The sequence below is a fragment of the Grammomys surdaster genome, unplaced genomic scaffold (assembly GCF_004785775.1).
Source record: "Grammomys surdaster isolate TR1022 unplaced genomic scaffold, NIH_TR_1.0 126531, whole genome shotgun sequence".
Lineage (NCBI taxonomy): Eukaryota > Metazoa > Chordata > Mammalia > Rodentia > Muridae > Grammomys > Grammomys surdaster.
This window is the reverse complement of record NW_021621323.1, coordinates 4816855-4836719: the sequence shown is the minus strand read 5'-3', so window position 1 is coordinate 4836719 and position 19865 is coordinate 4816855. Positions and strand designations below refer to the sequence as shown.

Sequence of the window (19865 nt, the reverse complement as noted above, 5' to 3'; positions counted from 1 at the left end):
ATCCTGGAGGGGATCAAGTTTCAATTTGACCTATATTCCTTCACATATATGTAGCACAATATCTAAATTAATTGACAAATACACTACTTTTCATCCCAAAGAATAAAAACAAAGGAGTCTTCAATAAGCTTCTGCTGATTCTGTTTCTGCTGATGTTTAGAAATATCTTCCTAGGACATTTAGTGTAGACATCAGGACAACGTGCAATCTTACCATAAGCTCATTACTGTTATCCCAGAAGGTATTGAGGGAACCAAAACATTAATTAAATCTGTTCCTGACTATGATCTTGTTATAGAGACAAAATTTCTATAAAGTACTGACTTCAAATCATACTTGAATATGAATCTTTCACGGCTATTCTTTTTTTAAAAAGATAAGAAATAAATTCAATTTCTTTATATTTGTTGATATTTGCTTTGAGTTCTACAATAAGGTCTGTTTTACAGAATCTCTGGAACCTTCTCTTATAGAATTTTTTAAATTTCATTTAGGCTTTTTATTTTTGGAATTCATTTTTGTTTGCTGCATCAGATAAAGGTACAGTTTCATTCTTAGATTATGACAACTTAATTTCTTGCAAAATTTATTGAAGAGATTATTCTTTCTCCTCTGTGACCTCTAGCTATCAACTATTGTATGATGGTTTCTATTTTTTATTCTTTCTCAAAACTGCATTGGTTTGCTAGATATCTTGTGGTCCCATATATATTTTAGGATTTTTGTTTTGTTTTGTTTGTTTCTTCATATGAAAAATGTGATTGAGATTTTACATCTAATTTACACATTGCTCTGGGAATTACAGAGAGTTTAACAATACTAATTCTTCTGATCCATGAACATGATGTTTCTGGTTTTGTAATATTTTATTTCTTCTAGATGTCTTATAATTCTTAATGCTCAGAACCATCACCTCTTAGATTAAATTTATACATAAGTAGATTTAGAGCATCTTTTAAAAATAAAACTAAGCCAAATATCATTTCTCAACTGTAGCATTCAACAGCAAGTGCCTCAGTCAAGGCTAATCTTATCAGAATTTATTCTCCTATGCCAAATTTATTCAAAAAGGGTGATTTTACTGTTGGTATCAGACAAAACAGCACTCTCAGTCACAGAGTTCCAAATATATAAAGCAAGACATCATCTTTCCTATACAATTAAAAATAATAAACCTTTCCCCTTAAGCCAATCTCTTATAATCACATAGTAAATTATTAATATAATCCATGCCCTATTCATTGTTTCTCACAATTAATTCAGTTTCCAAAATGTACAAAAGTAATTGCGTATTGAAAATTCCCAAATAATGGAATTAACTTTGCACTTGTATTGTGCTCCACACTAAGTAATCGTTGACTATAAGGAGACAGATAAAAAGTTAGTTCCCTCTAATGTTGATCTAGGACTGGTATGACTACTTCAAGCATGCTCCAAACAAGATTCACTTATTCCAACTCCTATATAGATAAAAATTATTTCTCTTTGTCTCTTGCATATGCTACACACACCAAGACCTGAGATTTCAAATGACATGGACTTGAAAACCATAGGTTTTAACAGTAAAAGTAATAATATCTTGAGGTTACAATTCTCCTATAAATTAAAATACAAACCAAAAGCACATTGAAATACCCCTTTACCTCACTAAGAAAGGTTTTAATTATAAAGCAGTAAACATAATGCTGGTAAAGGAAAATGTACCTATCATAGACATTATTGGACAAAAATCATATAAACAGTTCTTGCAATAATTAATGCTTAAACAATGATAAGATCCAGCAACCTCATTGCTGGGTAGATATCCAGGGGAAATATATGACCATCTGAAAGAGATGTCTATATGCTTAAGTTCATTGTAGGACCATTTGCAATGGTCAAGAAATAGAACCTACCCAAATCTCAGCAACTAATAATGTACTTCTAAAACAGTGGACTGATATTCAACCATAAAAATAGTGAAATCCTGACAAATGAGTAAAGATAGACACTGTGCTAAGTTTAATAAGCCAGGTATAAAGGACAAATAGCAATAATTTCATTTACATGTAGAATCTGAAATAATTATCATAGAAGCTAAGATTACAAGGATTACCAAGGAGTAAGAAGGACAGAGGAAGGAGTAAGTAGGACAGAGGGAGAATTAGACAAAAGTTTCATGACATAAGAGTAAAAATTTCTGGTCTGCTATTCTGGTGTGTTATATGGTGAGTATAAATAAAAATTAATTCTCATTAAAAAATAAGAAGACTATTGAAAGCTTCTAATCATAAAGAAATGACAGTATTTGAGGAAATAGGTTTACCTTGATCTCAACATTACATGGTAAAGATATACATCACAAGAATACACGATCCCTCTAAAATGTACAATCTTTGTGATTTAAGTTTCTACAGAAATTTAATTAGAATATTAAATTTTGCTTATTGAATTTAATCCACATAGCATTCTCTGAACTTAATTAAAATATTAAATTTCGCTCATTGAACATAATGTATATAGCATGCTCTGAAGTTGCAGCACGAGTTACACTCAGTCCAAGGGGACACACACTGTAATCTGAGGAAAGTAGAGGAACAGAATGAATGTAATGTGTAAGTTTAAAAGCCTTCCTCAGGATGGATTTCCTTCCACTCTGGAGCATCCTATACTCACTAGCTGCAGCCTGAAACATACTGTGTGTGAACCAAAAGATCTCATCTGGGTATTTATGTGACAATGATCATGCGTCAGTAACCATCCATCATGCATGTGTGGGTCTTTCTTTCCTCAGGTCAAAATTCAGAGCATACATGCATGTAGCACCAGAAACGCCAAATCCTTTCATCTGTGCTTGTCTTCTTCTCCACACCTTTATTCTGTTCTCTCCAGGTCTACTACATACATTTTAAAATACATTATCTTTACAGCATCCAAGGCTCCCTCCAGTCTCCCTGTGCCCAGGGTAACTGAGTACCAGTTCTGAACTGAGTGGGGGGTCTCGGTACAACCTCATCCATAATGTTCGATGTTAAACAGGCAACTCTTGAAGTCATGTCTTGGGTGCCATAACTTCTTTAGCCTCTGATCCAGAAACCTTCTACATATCTCTTGGCTGTCCATCATCTCTTTGAACACAAATAATTGGCAAGTGATATAATCTTACTTGTCAATTTCTGCTTCTCTTCCTGTGCTTTGGGTCCAACCCAGACAATCATTGCCTGGAACAATGTTTTGAAGTGATTCGCTCTCAGTTTTCTTGCAACGAGTTTAAGAATTTCAAGTTTTCTATTTAATTGCTTGGTGTATTTTTAAGTTGCTTTTTGAATGGAGTAAGGTGAGGTTCATTTCAGTCTTCCATTTAAGCATATCTAGTTTTCCACAGTCGTTTATTGTTCTTTATTCAATGAATATTTTTGGTATCTTTGTTGAGAATCAGTTGGTTGTAGATGTTGCAAATCTTTTTTTTTTATTACTCCTCCCTCACCCCATCTCCAAGAGGATGTCCCCACCCCACCCCACCAGGCCTCCCCACTCTCTGGAGCCTCAAGTCTCTTGAGGGTTAATCACATCTTCTCTGACTGAGCCCAGACCTGGCAGTCCTCTGCTGTATATGTGCTGGGGGCCTCATATCAGCTGGTGTATGCTGCCTGGTTGGTATCTAAGTTTCTGAGAGATCTCTGAGGTTCAGATTAGTTGAGACTGCTGGTCTTTCTATAGGGTTGCCCTCCTCCTCAGCTTCTTCCAGCTTTTTCCTAATTCAACTATGAAGGTCATCAGCTTCTGTCCATTGATTGGGTATAAATTTCTGCACCTGACTCTTTCAGCTGCTTGTTGGGCCTTTTGGAGGCCAGTCATGATAGGCCTTTCTTTGTAAGAACACCATAGCATCAGTAATAGTGTCAGGCCTTGGGGCCTCCCCTTGACCTGGATCCCAATTTGGACCTGTCACTTGACCTCCTTTTCCTCAGGCTCTTCTCCATTTTCCTCCCTGTAGTTCTTTCAGACAGGAACAATTCTGGATCAGAGATTTTGACTATGAGATTGCAACCCCATCCCTCCACTTGATGCCCTATCTTTTTACTGGAGGTGAACTCCACAAGTTCCCTCTCCCCACTGTAGGGCATTTCATCTAAGGTCCCTCCTTTTGAGACCTGAGAGTCTCTCACTTTCCAGGCCTCTGGTACATTATGGAGGATCCCCACCGCTCCTATCTCCCGAGGTTGCCTGTTTCCATTTTTTCTACTGGCCCTCAGGGCTTCAGTCCTGTTCCCCCCATCCAATACCTGATCATGTTCCCCTCTTCCTCCCAGTCCCTTTTACCACCTAGGTCTCTCCTCCTCACTCCTGTTATTGCTTTCTTCACCCTGCCAAGTGGGATTGAGGCACCTCACTTGGGCCCTTAGGCTTTTTAACCTTCTCAAGTTCCGTGGATTGTATCCTGGGTATTCTGTATTTTTGGCTAATATCCACTTGTTAGTGAGTACATACCATGCATGTCCTTTTGGGTCTGAGTTACCTCATTCAGGGTAATATTTTTTAGTTCCATCCATTTGCCTGCAAAATTCATGATACCCTCGTTCTTAATAGTTTTATAGTATTCCATTATGCAAATGATCCTTGCTTTCTGTATCCATTCTTCTGTTGTGGGACATCTGGCCTGTTTCCAGCTTCTGGCTGTCACAAATAAGGCAGCCATGAACATAGTGGAACATGTGCCCCTTTGGCATGTTGGGGCATCTTTTGGATATATGCCCAAGAGTGGTATAGCTATGCCTTCAGGTATAACTATTTCCAATTTTCTGAGGAACCTCCAGATTGATTTCCAGAGTGGTTGTACCAGTTTGCAATCCCACCAGCAATGGAGGAGTGTTTCTCTTTCTCCACAAGAATCTCTGTTCTGTTCTTGGTCTATTTTATACATATATATATATATATATATATATATATATATCCCAATATCCTATTGTGTGACAACTCTAGCTTTGTAGTATAATTTGAAGTCAGGTAGTAAGGTGTCTCAGAGTATTTCTTCTTCTCATGATTTACTTTTGCTCTTCATAGTCTCTTGCACTAGCATATGAGTTTTTAGTAATTTTTTTGTAGTTTAATAAAGATTGTCATTGGTATTTTTATGAGCAGTCATTAACTGTTGTTTGCTTCAGGTAATATGGATATTTTGTTAATAATTCTGCCAATACATGAACTTAAAAAGACTTTTCATTTTGTATGCATGTGGTGTACTTTTAAACATTAGCAGTATTTTCAACTTTTATCATTCAGTAGGCATATTCCTAGATACCTCTTTGTTTGGAGTAATTATTCTCTTTTATGATTTCTTCTCTAAAATTCACTATTGGCATATAAAATATTATTGCTGTCTATGCTGATTTTGTACTCTATTATACTGCAGTATTGATTTCATTCATAAGTTCTAATTGTTAATAGATAAAGTCTTCAGGATTTAAAATTATATTTATATTTTCTTCTATTTCTATATTTTACTTGTATCTATATGTGTATGCTATATGAATGCCATGTGCTAACAGATGGCAAAAGAGCCTGGATAGGCTAGAACTGGAATACAGATGGTTGTGAGCCATCATGTAGGTTCTAGGAACTGAAACCAGGTTGTCTGCAAGGTCAAGTGCTCTCAACCACTGAGTCATGCCTTCAGCCCCCATCAGGGTTTGATGTATATTGAATCAACTGGAAACATGATCATTTGACTTCATTCCCTTTAATTTTATACAGATTTGAATTTTTCTTTCCCCTTTCATAATTGTTGCTAAGATATTCGTTCTGTATTTAGTAAGAACTATGATATTAGATGCATCTTATTCTCGATTTTAGAATAAAATGTCAGTTCTATCAATTCAATATAATATTGACTGTTGGTTTGCCATATATAGCCTATATTATTGAGTTATTATTATTGTATCTTTAATTTGTTGAGGACTTTTATTATAAGATGTCATTGATTGCCATCTATTAAAATAATCATTTGATTTTTACTTCAGTATGCTGGTTAAAAGTATTACACAAGCTTGTTTGTTCATATTCCATCATCCATGTACCCCTAAGCAAAAACTACCTTGATCATTTTCAGTGATCTCATTCATAGATTCGATCTTCACATACTTTTAATTTTATGGATCACATGTTTTCTTTGATAATTCAATACATGTGTACAATACATTCTGATTGCTCTCCAGTCCCCCTCCTCCTATAAGTTCTTCCCTACATTCATGTCATTTTGTTTTGGTGTTGACTTGCTGATCTTTAACAAGGGTCACGTAACAAAATGTTTGGAACTATCCACTGGAGCCTGACAGGTTTATCATTATAGATACAACTGAAGAAAATTACTGACCTTCTCCCAGAATCTATTAGTAACCAATAGTTTAGCAGAGGGAGGTAGGGCCCATGAGCCCCTCTCTGATCCATAGATGGGTATAGCTATAATGGATATCATGAGGAGGTTTCCCAGAAATCTGGAGATAGGACTACTATATAACACAACTATAACAGTCCTGGGAGTATATTCAAAGCATTCTACATCCAACTACAGACAGTTGCTCTTCTGTGTTCATTGCTTCTTCACTAGTCACAGTAGCTAGAAAAAGGAAGCAGTCTAGTTCTCTATCAATTGATGAATGGATGATAAAAGTGTCATACATGTATGCAGTGAAATTTTATTCAGATGTAAAGAAAGACATGTGTAAATGCATGGAATTGGAAATAATTATACTGAGTAAGGTAATGAACCAAGCCCCGAAAGACAAACACTGCCCATTCTCGCTCCTCCATGGGTCCTGACTACAAACTTTTACATCTGTGTTTAAATTGGAGCACTTTTAGAAGCAAAAAAAAAAAAAAAAAAAAAAAAAAAAACCCTAGAAACAGGTGTTTGATGGGGTCAATGCCCTAAGGCAAATGTAACTATTAGAATATTCATTTTCATTTCTATGACAACCTTTTTTTTTCTGTTTATGTGGATCTTTACTAGTAATGGGAATTGGTAGGTGTTTTACATTTTTAATCAGTTTTAACAATTTATATATTGTACTTGAAGGAGATTTAGTCCAATTTCCATTCAGAATTATTTTTGAGACCTTTGGCTATGTGATTTTTTCTGTTTGCTTTTAATATTCTTTATTTCCCAGTCCTTATTTTTTATTAAACTTGTGGATTAAGGATTTGTTGAACCAATATCATCAGACTCTTTTGTACATCTCTTTTGTGAATCTGATTTTCTAGTGGAATGTATACTTTTACTTGTGTTAATGAGAGTAATTGTCTTTCTATCACTTTGCAATAGGGCTTCTTTAAGCTTCTTCTGTAATGCTGGTTTGATGGACATGAATTCGCTTGGGTTTTGCTCATTTTTGGACATTGTTATTTCCTTTTGATTTCTTAATCTCATGGATTATAGTAATGTTAGTTGGCAGTTTAATCTTTCAAGCCTTAGAATATATCTTTCTGTTTCCTCCTTGCCTGCAGGATTTCTGTTGAACAAGCTACTAGTAGTGTAATGATGAGAATATTACACTTTTTTCCTTTAGATTTTAGAACATTTTATTGTCTTAAACTCTAATATATAATAGTGAAATATTTTCTGGTCAGTTCTCTTGGTATTTAATTAGTGTCTTGTGCATAAGCTTCCATATTAATCCCAAGGTTGGAAATGAGTTCTACTATTGTTCTTCTGCAAATGAAGTTTCTGTGCCCTTAACTTTCCCCCTCTACTTTGGGTGGGTATTTGAAAAAAGAAAGTGGTTTTCTATTTAATGTTGTTTTGAAAATCCTAGATGCTGTCTTTACCCTTTCTTCCTGTTTGCTTTATCCTTCCTCCTTCTTCCCCATTTCCTTTCTTCCTTTTCCTTCTGAGGGAACATTTCAAAAGACCTGGTATCAACTTCACAGATTCTTCTTTCCTGTGATCTAACCTGTGATTGGGACTGTAATAATTTGATTTTGTGTTTTTACAAGAGTTTGGCTTTGTTCTTTCAAACATCTCCAAGTCTGGTGAATTTCCCATTCCTAGTCTACTATCTTCCTACTTTCACTTAAAGGGTTGACTGAATTCTCCTGGATCTCACTAAGTTTTTTAATGTTTATTCTTTTTAATTCTAGGATTTTTCAAACAATTTTTATTAATAAGTCATTCCCATATGATTTGTCCATTTCAGTTCAGTGCTTTTGAGTCCAATGCATTCAGTTTTACATATTTTTTGCAATTTCATACACATAGGTAATGTGTGATTACACTCATTGCCCCATTAACCTCATTATTTCTCACTCCTGTTTGCCTTTTGTGTCATCCCAACTAGTCCCCTCCTACTTTCAGGTCCTTTTTAGTCTTCTAAGTTCTACACTGGCATTTTATCCATTTAAATTTCTTTGAGATTTGTTGTTGGACATATTTGTCCCTTTTAGGAGCACTGTACTGCCATGTGTTACAGTAGTCCTGTGCACCTACAATGAGACTGGGTGTCTGGAAGATCATTTATATCTAACACTTTTATGGGTTGGCCATCTCAGCAAGTTCCTTTCTTGAAATGGTAAGGTGTAAGATTATAATACAGTGTAGTTGATCACTGCTAGCTGGACACCATGTGTCATCTCCATACAGGTTCTTTGTCTGTAGTTAAGGACCCTATGTAGAGTGAGTAGCATGAACGAATAGGTGACCTACTCTCTGTTTGGAAAAAGTCATAGTGGGGACACCCTTAAGTGTTCTGGTTGATGTGTGGACTCAGCGTGAACTTCACCAGGTGTCCAGTTACACAATGGGAGTGGCAACCCTACCAAGTGATGGAGATTTCCTCAAGCACTGTTAATGACAATCCAGCCACTAGCAAGGGCCTCTGGTGCTTGTAGGCTAGATGTGATAATGATATCAAAGCATTTATCATCTCTCCAGTCAATGGTACAAGTAGATGTTACATGGGGGGTAAGACAGCACCCTCACTTACACTAAGGGGAGACCTCAGGCAGAAAGATTTTAATGATCCAGTTTAGGTCATCTGAGGAGTTCTTATCCAACAGTTTTCGAAGACGAACTTCTCTTATGACATTTCCCAAGCACATATTGAGATGTTAGTGGGTAATAGGTATTTGTGCCTTCCATTCTCAAGTGTTAAATCTGCACTTAGGGCTAGGGGTGGGTATCTTTCCCATTTATGAGTTATCAAAAAACACCAATGTGCTTCTCCAGTAAGGCCCAACACTACTTTTTAAAATATTTTCCTCACATTTACATTTTATGATGCCTATGAGTATAAACTCTGCATTTTTTTTCTCATACAAAATTAACTATGTGATTTACATTTGAATTTCAGTTTTGTTTGCATATTAAGTCCTGAAGCGTTTCTACCTGGTGATATATTCATTTACAAAGAACCCTTCTAAACTATTGATTCTCCCACATGAATGTCTCAGTACCGCTAGTAATTTACTTTATAGATTCTTGCTTAATGTCATAATTTCAAGACTTTTTGCACTGTAGGGCATCAGAAATCTCTTGTCCATCCCATCCTGTAATAAGAATCTTCTAAACTGTTTTCCTGACTACTTCCAGCTAACTTCATATCTAAGTAGGAAAAATTGTACACTAACTGACAGTTACGAATTTCCTTTACTAGCCCAATGTCCCTATACTGAACTTTGAAAACACTGAAAAGTACTGGTCATTTCTAAAATAATTGTACAAATATTTATTGTTTCAAGTTAACATATTCCACTGTTGATTTTTTAAAATCTTGGCTTACCTTTGCTGTTAATTTTCTTTTAAAAAAAACTGAATAAATATAATCTTTATTAGATTCTATTGTTCTGGCTTGTCTATGTGCTTGAAATCCACTCTTAGGAAGCATGAGAGCCATAGTGCCCTCTTTAGCCCTCAAAGCTACTTCTGTGTCTTTGTCTTCCCAGTAGTGATTAACTGTTTTTAAAAACAACTCTGGTAGATTCCACACGTGACTCTCTTCATGTGAAAGTTATGTAACTAGACAAATCACTGCTCTCTCTCTCTCTCTCTCTCTCTCTCTCTCTCTCTCTCTCTCTAGTCTCACATATATGACTTTCACTGATTATTATGTAGCTGATAGTATCACCTATGAGAGCAGCCATAGCAAACACCACCACTCTACTTTCTTCAGTGATTACCTACATCATTCTAATGGTGACTGTTAGAACGCAGATTTCAAAATCTTGGTCAAAATATTTTCAGTTATTAATCTTGAAGTTGTGAATGGATATGGTCCCAAGTGTCAATGAAACTAGCTAGTGATCTATATATTCCTGATAGATGCTCTCTTTTTTACACATAGTGGAAACAACAACTGCTGGTCTCCTAAAGAATGAAGTTTTCACTATAAAAACAACAGTGCCAATCTCTCAGATTTCAAAAGCTATTCCAACGCCACCAAGTTCCCAGAACAAAAGTAAGTATGATGATTTCTTCAGCTCTACTCTGCTAATCTATTGGGTAGGTTTTTGCTTCAAAGTATTTTCCAGCCCCTTTACAAAAGATCAGTGCTCTGCCTGCACATCCTTCTACTCACCATCAAATAAGGCGACAACTTGGCAACCTTGACTGGATTCTTAACGTACATTCTATCCACAGCCACAGTAGTATGGGTGCCAATGCAAGTTAAGATCAAGTTGAATAGTCATTCTCTAACTCGTTTGTTAGACAAATTTGTTGAGGACCGTCAGTCAGCAAAATATACAACTCTGATAAAACTAAAACAGTCTCTCAAAAAGCAACCTATTGAAAATTATTCTTGAAGATATATCCTGAAAAGATTTAACATTGAAAGAAATTAAAATGGAAATTGGAAATATTCACAACTCCAACATATATTTTATGAAAATAAATTATATTAATTTTTCCAAACTCAGGGAGGATTGAAAATTGTAATGTTTCCTCTTTAAGATCTAAAACATGGTTTCTGCTAAACACTATAACCAGAGGCTCTAAGTAGTACGTAAGTGGACAGATAAAGGATGGATAAGTAGATAAAGAGTAATATTCAGGTATAAAGGAAAAGGTAATATTTTTATTAGTATATGTAGCAACCATGTATATAGGAAATAAAACTCACAATAAAATTATAATAACCGTAAAGTAATTTTAACACAGAATGTAAGGTGTTAAAAATCTTACTTTACAAATTAGCAATGCCAATCCAAAAAAATTAAAAAAAATTATTCCATCTAAATAAATATCAAATGGTACCAAATATTTAGGGATAATTTCAATGAGACAAATGCAGTACCTGTCCACTAAAGCAGTCAATACTTTATTAAATCAATATCTAAATAAGTGGATATTACATAGTCTTAGATTGGAAGATAGTATTTTGAAGAGTTCTTTCCAAATTGATAAACAACCCGTTGTATTCAGCAGAGTCTCTAGAGAAGGACAGACGTATTTTTAAGAAATTGATATATATACAAAATTAGTATAGAAATGAGAATATAGACTGACCAAAATGTTTTGACAAAAAACAAAGCGCATAGACTTCAGAGCTCAGTTTCTAAATTTATTCCATGGCTCTAATCATCAAGTTTGAATGTCAGGGAAGTTTTGCTTAATGAAGAAATCATATACAAAATATAATAGAGTATTATTCCCAAGCACCTCTGTACTCCAGATTGCTAGCTGGCAGAGCCTGATGATTCCCCTCTCACCTTAAGTTTGTCGCTGATAATTCCTTGGATCATGGTTATAAGACAAACGGATTTGTGTCTAACGTGGTCCTAACATCTAGAGAAAGGCGAGTATGCGTTACAAGAAAAGATCTAATGAGGCTTGTTGTTTAGCTCCTCTACAGAAAATAGAATGGAAATAAGATATCTCTATAATTTTTAGCATTCTTTTTGAATCACATGTGCTTCTTTCATGCTATTCTTTCACTCTGTCCAAAGATGATTAGCTCCTAAAATTATAGAATTCTAAAAAGAGAAATCATTGCTGGTTCATTCCTCTGAAATTATAAAGAAATGTGGGATTGTTTAATAGGTTTATTCGTGAACACTCTTTTTCAAGGTCACCTGGTGTCACCATTACTCTCTTTTGTAAGTTAGAGGTGTAGACTAGACAATGACATTATCGAGTTAGTGGTGGTTGAGAAAGACAGCATAGGAGTTCAGTGCTCTCTTGGATGTGACATTTGGCAGGGAGAAATAAATAAAGTGGAAGCAAACACATGATGTCTGCAGAAGAGAAGTTGAGAAACAAACATTTAGGAGTTAGGTTGACTAACAAAGAGGCCTGGCAGTTGAAATGAAAGGGACTTACATGGCATTAGAGTAAGAATCAAGCTCTTGTCTAGACATGACCAAGAGACCTCAGTGAATTCTAATGAAGAGGACAGGGTAAAGAACAAAGCAACATCACGGTCTTGTTCATAGCTTCGAAAACATGAAACCATGAATATGGAAGAGGAGGTCAGGGTGCTGAAGCTCAGAAAATTCATCTGGGCAGCAATTCCTTGGATATGGCCATAAAATCACATAACAAAAATCACCTGAATAAGTAAATAGACAAAGTGGTAGTATTTTATAGATACTAAAGACCTTCTAACTTGAAATAGCCATATATTTAATAAGTTAATTTATTAAAGATATATAAGACACTCAGACAACTCAATAGCAGGAAGACACTGAGAAAATGAGCAAAATACTTAGACATGTCTCAATAAAAGAATGACGATGACCAAAAATCTATACTCATTTTAAATCATAATGAGATATGACCTCATATTTTAGAATGTCTTTTATTAAAATGATAAAAAATGTTGATGATAATATGGAAGAAAAGAAACCTTGGTAAGTCATTGATGGAAATAAAAATTAGTACAAACACTGTGGAAGACCATATGGATTTTTGCAAAAAAATTAAAAATAGAACTACCATATTATCTGGTAACTCCAAACACACACACACACACACACACACACACACACACACACACATGTAGAAATGTGTACAAATATATGGAAATACGAATATAGATTTAGATAGGTATATTCAAAGAAATAGACTCTGTATTTGGGGGACATATACTTATTTCTATGTTTATTGCAGCTAAGTGAAATAGGCCTAGGATAGAAACACAAATGTTTTATAACCGTGCCGATGTGTGGACTCTCATGAGATTTAACACCTCAGAACTTGGCAGTACAGGCCTAAAATCCTAGCAATTTAGAAAGCTGAGGCGGAGGAACTCAAGTTCAAAGCTGCAGGGCTGCATAGTAGATTCAAGGCCAGCCTGGGAAACTTAGCAAGACTCTTGTCTCAATTTTTTTTCTTAAAGATTCACTCACAGAAGCAGAGGACGAATAGTTACAAGAAACTGGAGGTGGGAGAAATTTGGGGTAGGTATGACAATGTTCTGGTTAGATAGCAAGTATCAGTTCTGGGAGTCGATCTTACAACACACCATCATTGTTAAAAATAATAGAATATATGATTGGAAACTGAAAACAGACTAGATTATTATGAATTATCACAAAGCAACTGGTAAATATGTGATATAACATTTCTACACTGTAGATATATAAATAGTTGGGTGGCATGTGCTGCTTACAAGTGTGTGTTACTCTTAGACTATTTTAGATCCTGTTTTTTATTGTTGTTTGGTTTTGGCTTGGGTTTTATTTTGATTTTGGATTTTTGTTCATTTGTTTTTGTGGTTTTGTTTTGAATTTGTTTTGTTTTGTTTTGTTTTGTTTTTGGCATTACTGTGACAGGTACCTGACCAAAATAATTTAAGAGAAGATGGTGCTTTTTCTCAGTGTCACAAGGGCCAATCCACAGATACACAGCAATAGAAGTAAATGGGGGAAAAAGGGACTTCTCACCCCAAAGCAGAGAAAGGACGAAATTGGAGTTGGCATGACCTCAGAAACATACTTTAGCGAGGCTCAGTCTCCCATTATTTCCCAAAATAGTGCTAGCTGGTCACCTAGTGTTTATAACATAAACTTGCGAGGAATAGTTCATATTCTGAGTGTACATGTTCAGAGTATAGCATCCTGCCCCTAGGTCCCAAAGGCAAAATTATTTAAGTCCGTTTCCAACATACTTTGTTGATTGACTCAAACTAGAGTCACCTGAGAAAATGGAGTTTCAGTTGAAGAACTGTCTCCATCAAAGTGGCCAGTGGGGATCTCTATGAGCATTTTTCTGATTGACGTGGAGGGCCCAGAGCTCTGTGGGCAGTACCATCCCTGGAAAGGTGAGTCTGGGAAGTTGAAGGAAGGTTGATGAGCAAGCCAAGGGAAGCGAGTCAGTCAGCACCGAGGTTTCTGCTTCAGTTCTCCAGGTTCCTGCCTCAAGCTCTTGCCCTGTCTCCATCAGTGAAGGACCAGTAAAGCCAAAATAAGCCCTTTATTCCCTAGCTGTGTTTTATGGTAGCAACAGAAAAGCAAACTAGGTGCACACATTGCTCTAAAAATTTATCAGTTCCTTTCATTGAACTGTTTGTTCGTTAGCTTAGAGCTGGTAGTCTTCTGTTTCATATTTCTATAACATGTGACGCTAAGTGAGCCTTCTTCATGAAACAAAAGATAATTCAAGTCATAAAACACTCACTGTACTATGAGACAAAATATACGTAAAACGTAATCACCTCAATGAACGCAAACAGAGGCTGTCACAAAATCCACCACTTCTTGAAAGAAACACTCATCGAAACGCGTAAAGGGAAATTCCATCAACTTGATGGACTTAGGAAAAAAACAATGGCTGCAGCAGACTTCAGACTTAGAGGAGAAAACACTAAGCTTTCAGTCTAAACTCAGGAATTAAGCAAGGGTGTCAGCCTGACTACTGCAACAGGGCACTCGGCGTCTAGAGCAATTAGACAAGGAAAGAAATAAAAGATGTGCAAATAGGATAGAAAAGGGAAAACCGGCTCAGATCTGAGAGGATGGTGTCAGTATATGAAATAATCCTAAACAAAAAAGAACAGAATGAAAGGAAAGCTAGGATTAATACATGAGTTTTGCAGATGCAGAGGCCACAACATCAACGATTATATTTTGCACTGATAACTGATGACTTCTAGAGGAAATTATGTTAGACATGTCCAAAATAAAAAAATACATAGGGATAAATTGAATCAAGAAAATCATAATTATTCTCAAGTGTTCACTGAGATATTTAGACTTTGGATCTGTTTTAATTTCATGGCATGATTTTTTTATTTGCAAGCTTTATATAATATGGTATTGATTGAAGCAATGTTGAAATCTGATACTCAGGCCTATAAAGACTGCTGAAAAAATTAGTCTAATGGATACTCAAGGAACATTGAAAGCTAATGATTTTCATAGAGACAAGCACTCTGTAATATAATATACCATGGATTTGGTAAAAAAGAAAAAAGGTCCCAACATTTTACATACTTTGTTTAAAAATTTATCCAGTATTGAATTTATGCCAGCATTGTAGTGGAAATCTATAACTCCAAAATGCATGGAAAGAAAACAAGGGTTCAGATTTGATTATATAAACAACGAATCTCAAGAAGTTGTGGTAAAAGAAACCAAAAAGAAAACAGAAGGTAGAAAATAATAAAAAGAAACGTGAAACTAATGAATTAAAATCAAACAACAATAAAGTAGATGAATAAACGATAAAGGTGTGGTTTTGAAGGTGACATGAAAATAGAAACTAGAGAGAAAATGCAACAAAGAAGAGAAACGCTACAAAGAAAGCCTAGGAAAGAAACCATCACTTGAAGCATTCTGGGTTCCAGTGACCCAGTGACCCAAAGACCCAAGTGCACATAACTGAACTCCTTGGAAGAAAGAGTGATGAAAGTGGGAAAAATATATTTTCCCAATACAACAGATGAGAATATTCGGGAAGTGTGATGAACACAAAATAGAAAACAAAACAAAAACGGAAAGAAACCACGCTAAAGAGAAAGGAAAAATCTTGAAATAAGCTCTTGAAAAAAAAAAGATACATTAAGTAAAGGAACATGGGAAATGACAGAAGAGCTTCTTCAGGAACAATGCCTGCCAGAAAACAACAGGGAACATCTTCCCTACTGGAGGGGAAACTGTCACCTTCGTGTTCTGTGCAGACTTTTACAGACATGCAGAGCTGAGACATTTTATTATGAGTAAAAACATCCGTCAGGGGAGAAACAGCACCAGATGAAAATTCAGGAAAGAGCTCTGAAAGTGACGAACTCATGCACAGATACAAAAAGCGTTTACCTCATTTCAGTCTCTTCAATAAAGAATTAATTGTTTGTCTAAAACAATATAGCAATTGCCTTTGAGGCAAGACATATATGTAAACAGTATGTAGAACAATATAAATATGTGTAAACAACTTGAGTTTTGAGATGAGAGAGGTAACTATATTGTTGTAAGCTCAATAATGGAAAAATTGTAATCCTAAAGAAAAGCTCAATCCAGTACTGGACAGATGGCTCAGGTCTTTATATCACTCACCCAACTTCCAAACCCAGCACCCGCATCAGTCAGCTCAGAGCTCTACTCCAGGGGTATCCAGTGCCCTCTTCTGGCTTCTTGCAGCATCTGTGTGCATGTGCACACACCCATAAACAGACATACACATACAGATAATGAAAATTATTTTTTATTAAATGTTCAATCCAAAAGGAGTTGATAAAAGAGGGAAAAGAATAGACAAGAGATTAAATACAAATGTCAGTCTTAGTTTTAAATCAAGCACTAAGGTGACAGAAATTATATCATACGACTTAAAATGGCTTAAACATTTCTTTTATAAAAGCAAGTCTTAAATTGAACCAAAATATGGTTCAACTACATTCAGAATCTACAACATATACCAATATTCCACAAACTATTCCATAAAATAGAAATAGAAGGAACACTACCTAATTCATTCTATGAAGCCACAATTACTCTGATATCTAAACCAGAATTTAAAAAAAAACTTTAAATATAAATAAGCTGAGAGTTTAAAAATGGAGGAAGACATGCCCACATTGCAGGAGTTGGGTTAACATCAGATGAAAACTGTTTAGAATAAATAACATTTTAGGCTTAAATAGAGTCATTTCAGTTTAGTCAGCCCACTAAATGTCTCACCAGTACTGTATGAAAAGGTCTAAATTTTGACATATTTTGAATGACAAACTGCTTACATGAGAAGGTCCATGATACATGTTAGTTCTAGGCTCTTGCTAAATAGCTAATGAGTGTACATCTCTTTGTTAGAGCAAAGATTTCCTAACCTGCGTGTGCCCTTTGCTATCTCACAAAACATGAATTCCCTGCCACTTATAATGATCCAGAGTTTAAATGGTCATTCCCCAACTAAAGAAATTTTTTTGTTGTGAAATAAAATCTGACACTTGAAACTTTAGGCATTCTATTTTAAAAAACAGAAAGTGTGTGTTGGGGGAAAGGGAGTTTATTATTGGGAGTGTTGAAACTTAGACTACTTAGCTCTGAAGAAGCTTGAGGAAACAGGCAAAACATTTTCAATAAAACAAAATTAACTGAAAAACCATCTACAAAAAAATCAGTCCCTTTGGTATAAAAACCAGAAAATATGAATGAAAAAATATCTCAATTCGAAAAATTACTGTTAATTAATTTATGTTCAGAGAAGTTTTAACAGGTGCATGATGGTACTAAATGTCCTTTGTTACACGAAGGAAATTACTCTACTAGCTAGTGGCTAACCAATGAATGCTATGGAATAAGCATTTTCAGGAGTCTAAATGAACTCTTGTGCTCGCATTGGTTGCCAAGATCACCCCTTCCCTCTAAAGTATAAAGTCATCCACCATGGCTCACTTCTGTGTAGGAACTGTGTCTGTGGCCTCCGGTTCATGTGAAAGGAAGGTGGAAATTTCTGGTTTCCTTTGTTCACGAGGCTTAGAAGCATGTCTGTATTTAGATCCCACTGAAGAAAGCTTTTATTTTTAGTTCCAGTGAACTACTTTGTAATCCTTCACAGAACCTTGAGTATGATGAACCATTGGAGCACTGGCTCTCAACTTTCCTAATGCTGTGACCCTTTTATACAGTTCTTGTTGTGGTGACTTCCGGTCCTAAAATTGTTTATTGTCACCACTTTATAACTGTAATTTTGTTACTGTTGATCATAAATACTGTGTTTTCCAATGGTCTTAGGTAACTCCAATGAAAAGGTCATTCAACTCCCAAAGGGGTAGTCACCCAGAGGTCGTGTGGTTACTCAACTAGACACACTGTTAGTTTGATGGGGTTCTTGTGGCAGTATTTATAGTGTACATACAAAGATTTTTTAGAATCATAATCGTATAACTATGGAAAAAAGACAATATTTTTTCCACCATTTTTAACATACAAATTTCAAACAAATTACTATATCTTTAGGTTGTATTGTGTTTAGAAGTTTGATTTTTAAAGTTCCTCTTTGAGTCACTGACTTGAATTAACTTTTAAAAATTGTTAAATGAATTTTGGCTTGAGATTAGGCCAGAATTTAAGCAATTTCTGAAATGTTGTCATGCGTAATTCTGCCGTTTCATACTATACACTTATAAGCTGTGGTAGACATAACATGGATAGTTATCAAACTTAAACATCAGTCAATTGAAGAGTATTGAAGATACTCCTTCTCCTGTGGTACTAAAGACAACTCTCTATGTAAAAATACACAGGCACACCCAACTCAATTGTATAAATATGCTTCCTGTTTAATAAATGTTAAACTTATATGTATACCAGAGGAATAATTAAAACTCTTTTCTCTTTTATTTATTAATGCTAAGTGGTGATTTGCATGTCCATTTTATAAAGTGATGTATCTGCAGCTGTATAAAAAAATTCATAGGCAATAAAAGGACATCACAGCAATTTACCCCCTCACAATTCTACTATCAGAAAATCTGTAGTTGAGTTTGCATTAGGGTTCAGTCTAGAGGCCTAGAATGGGTTCTCCATCCCTTTCTGCTGACTGCTGGCTGCTCTTAGGTGCCTTGGCTTGCAGTATATTCCATAGGCTCTTATCTTTATGCCACCTTTGGCTTGTGTGTCTGTACATCAGTTTCTGCCCATGCTCTCCTATCCAGGCTATGCTTGTACTTCCGTCAAGACACTTGTTATGGATCTGCAGCCTTCCCTAATCTACAGGAATCACATCTCAAGATCTTAACTAAATTATGTTTGCATAGCTGCTTCTTCTTTTTTTCAAATAAGGCCAGAGAGTCCATATCTATACAGCTTTTGGAGGAATGTCATCATGAAACCCACTTCTGGCCAGGGACTCACATTGGCTCTCATTGTACCCAGCTTTGTTATCAAACATTCATCATCTCTATATACTTCTAATTTCCTGGCCACTGATATGAGATTCAAAAGAAAGGCTAACAACAGTGATTTTTTTTTTGTAGACCAGCATCTGAAGTGCACTGGTATTACATGTGAATCTATTAATCTTCTCATCCAGGGTCTCTAAGTTTAAGACTAAGGTGTTGAAACTGTGACATTCTCTTTTCTTATTACATGTGATATTGTGGTTTGGGTCCCATATACGTCTCCCAAACTCTTATCTTAAAAGGTTGGTCTTCACATAGCAATGAGCAGAGGCTGGACTTTTGGGGAGTGATCGGCTCATGAAGGCTCTTGCTTCATGATGCTATATTACATTTATGGGTGGCTTTGCTGAAATGGCCTCTGTCAGCTTGCCCCATTATGTTCCACCATGACACATCTCAAAGCAACATTGCCAAGTAGCTGTGGATTGATGCCTCAGAAACCATGAGCCAAAATGTCTCTGCCTTGATTTCTCTTAGGGAGCTTGTGGCACTTAGTTACAACTGTGTACACTGTGTAAGTTTCTGAGAACAGATAGGAAAGAAGAGCACACGGAG

The 19865-nt window shown here is 35.7% G+C and overlaps 1 protein-coding gene across 1 annotated transcript in view; it reads left to right on the top strand.

The window, feature by feature from the left end:
* Positions 1 to 19865, top strand: part of Emcn (endomucin) — an 82887-nt gene that overhangs the window by 37881 nt on the left and 25141 nt on the right. The window contains exon 4 of the mRNA XM_028760482.1: positions 10314 to 10427. Within this exon, the coding sequence (XP_028616315.1) occupies positions 10314 to 10427 (114 nt within the window). The remainder of the gene's footprint in view (positions 1 to 10313; positions 10428 to 19865) is intronic.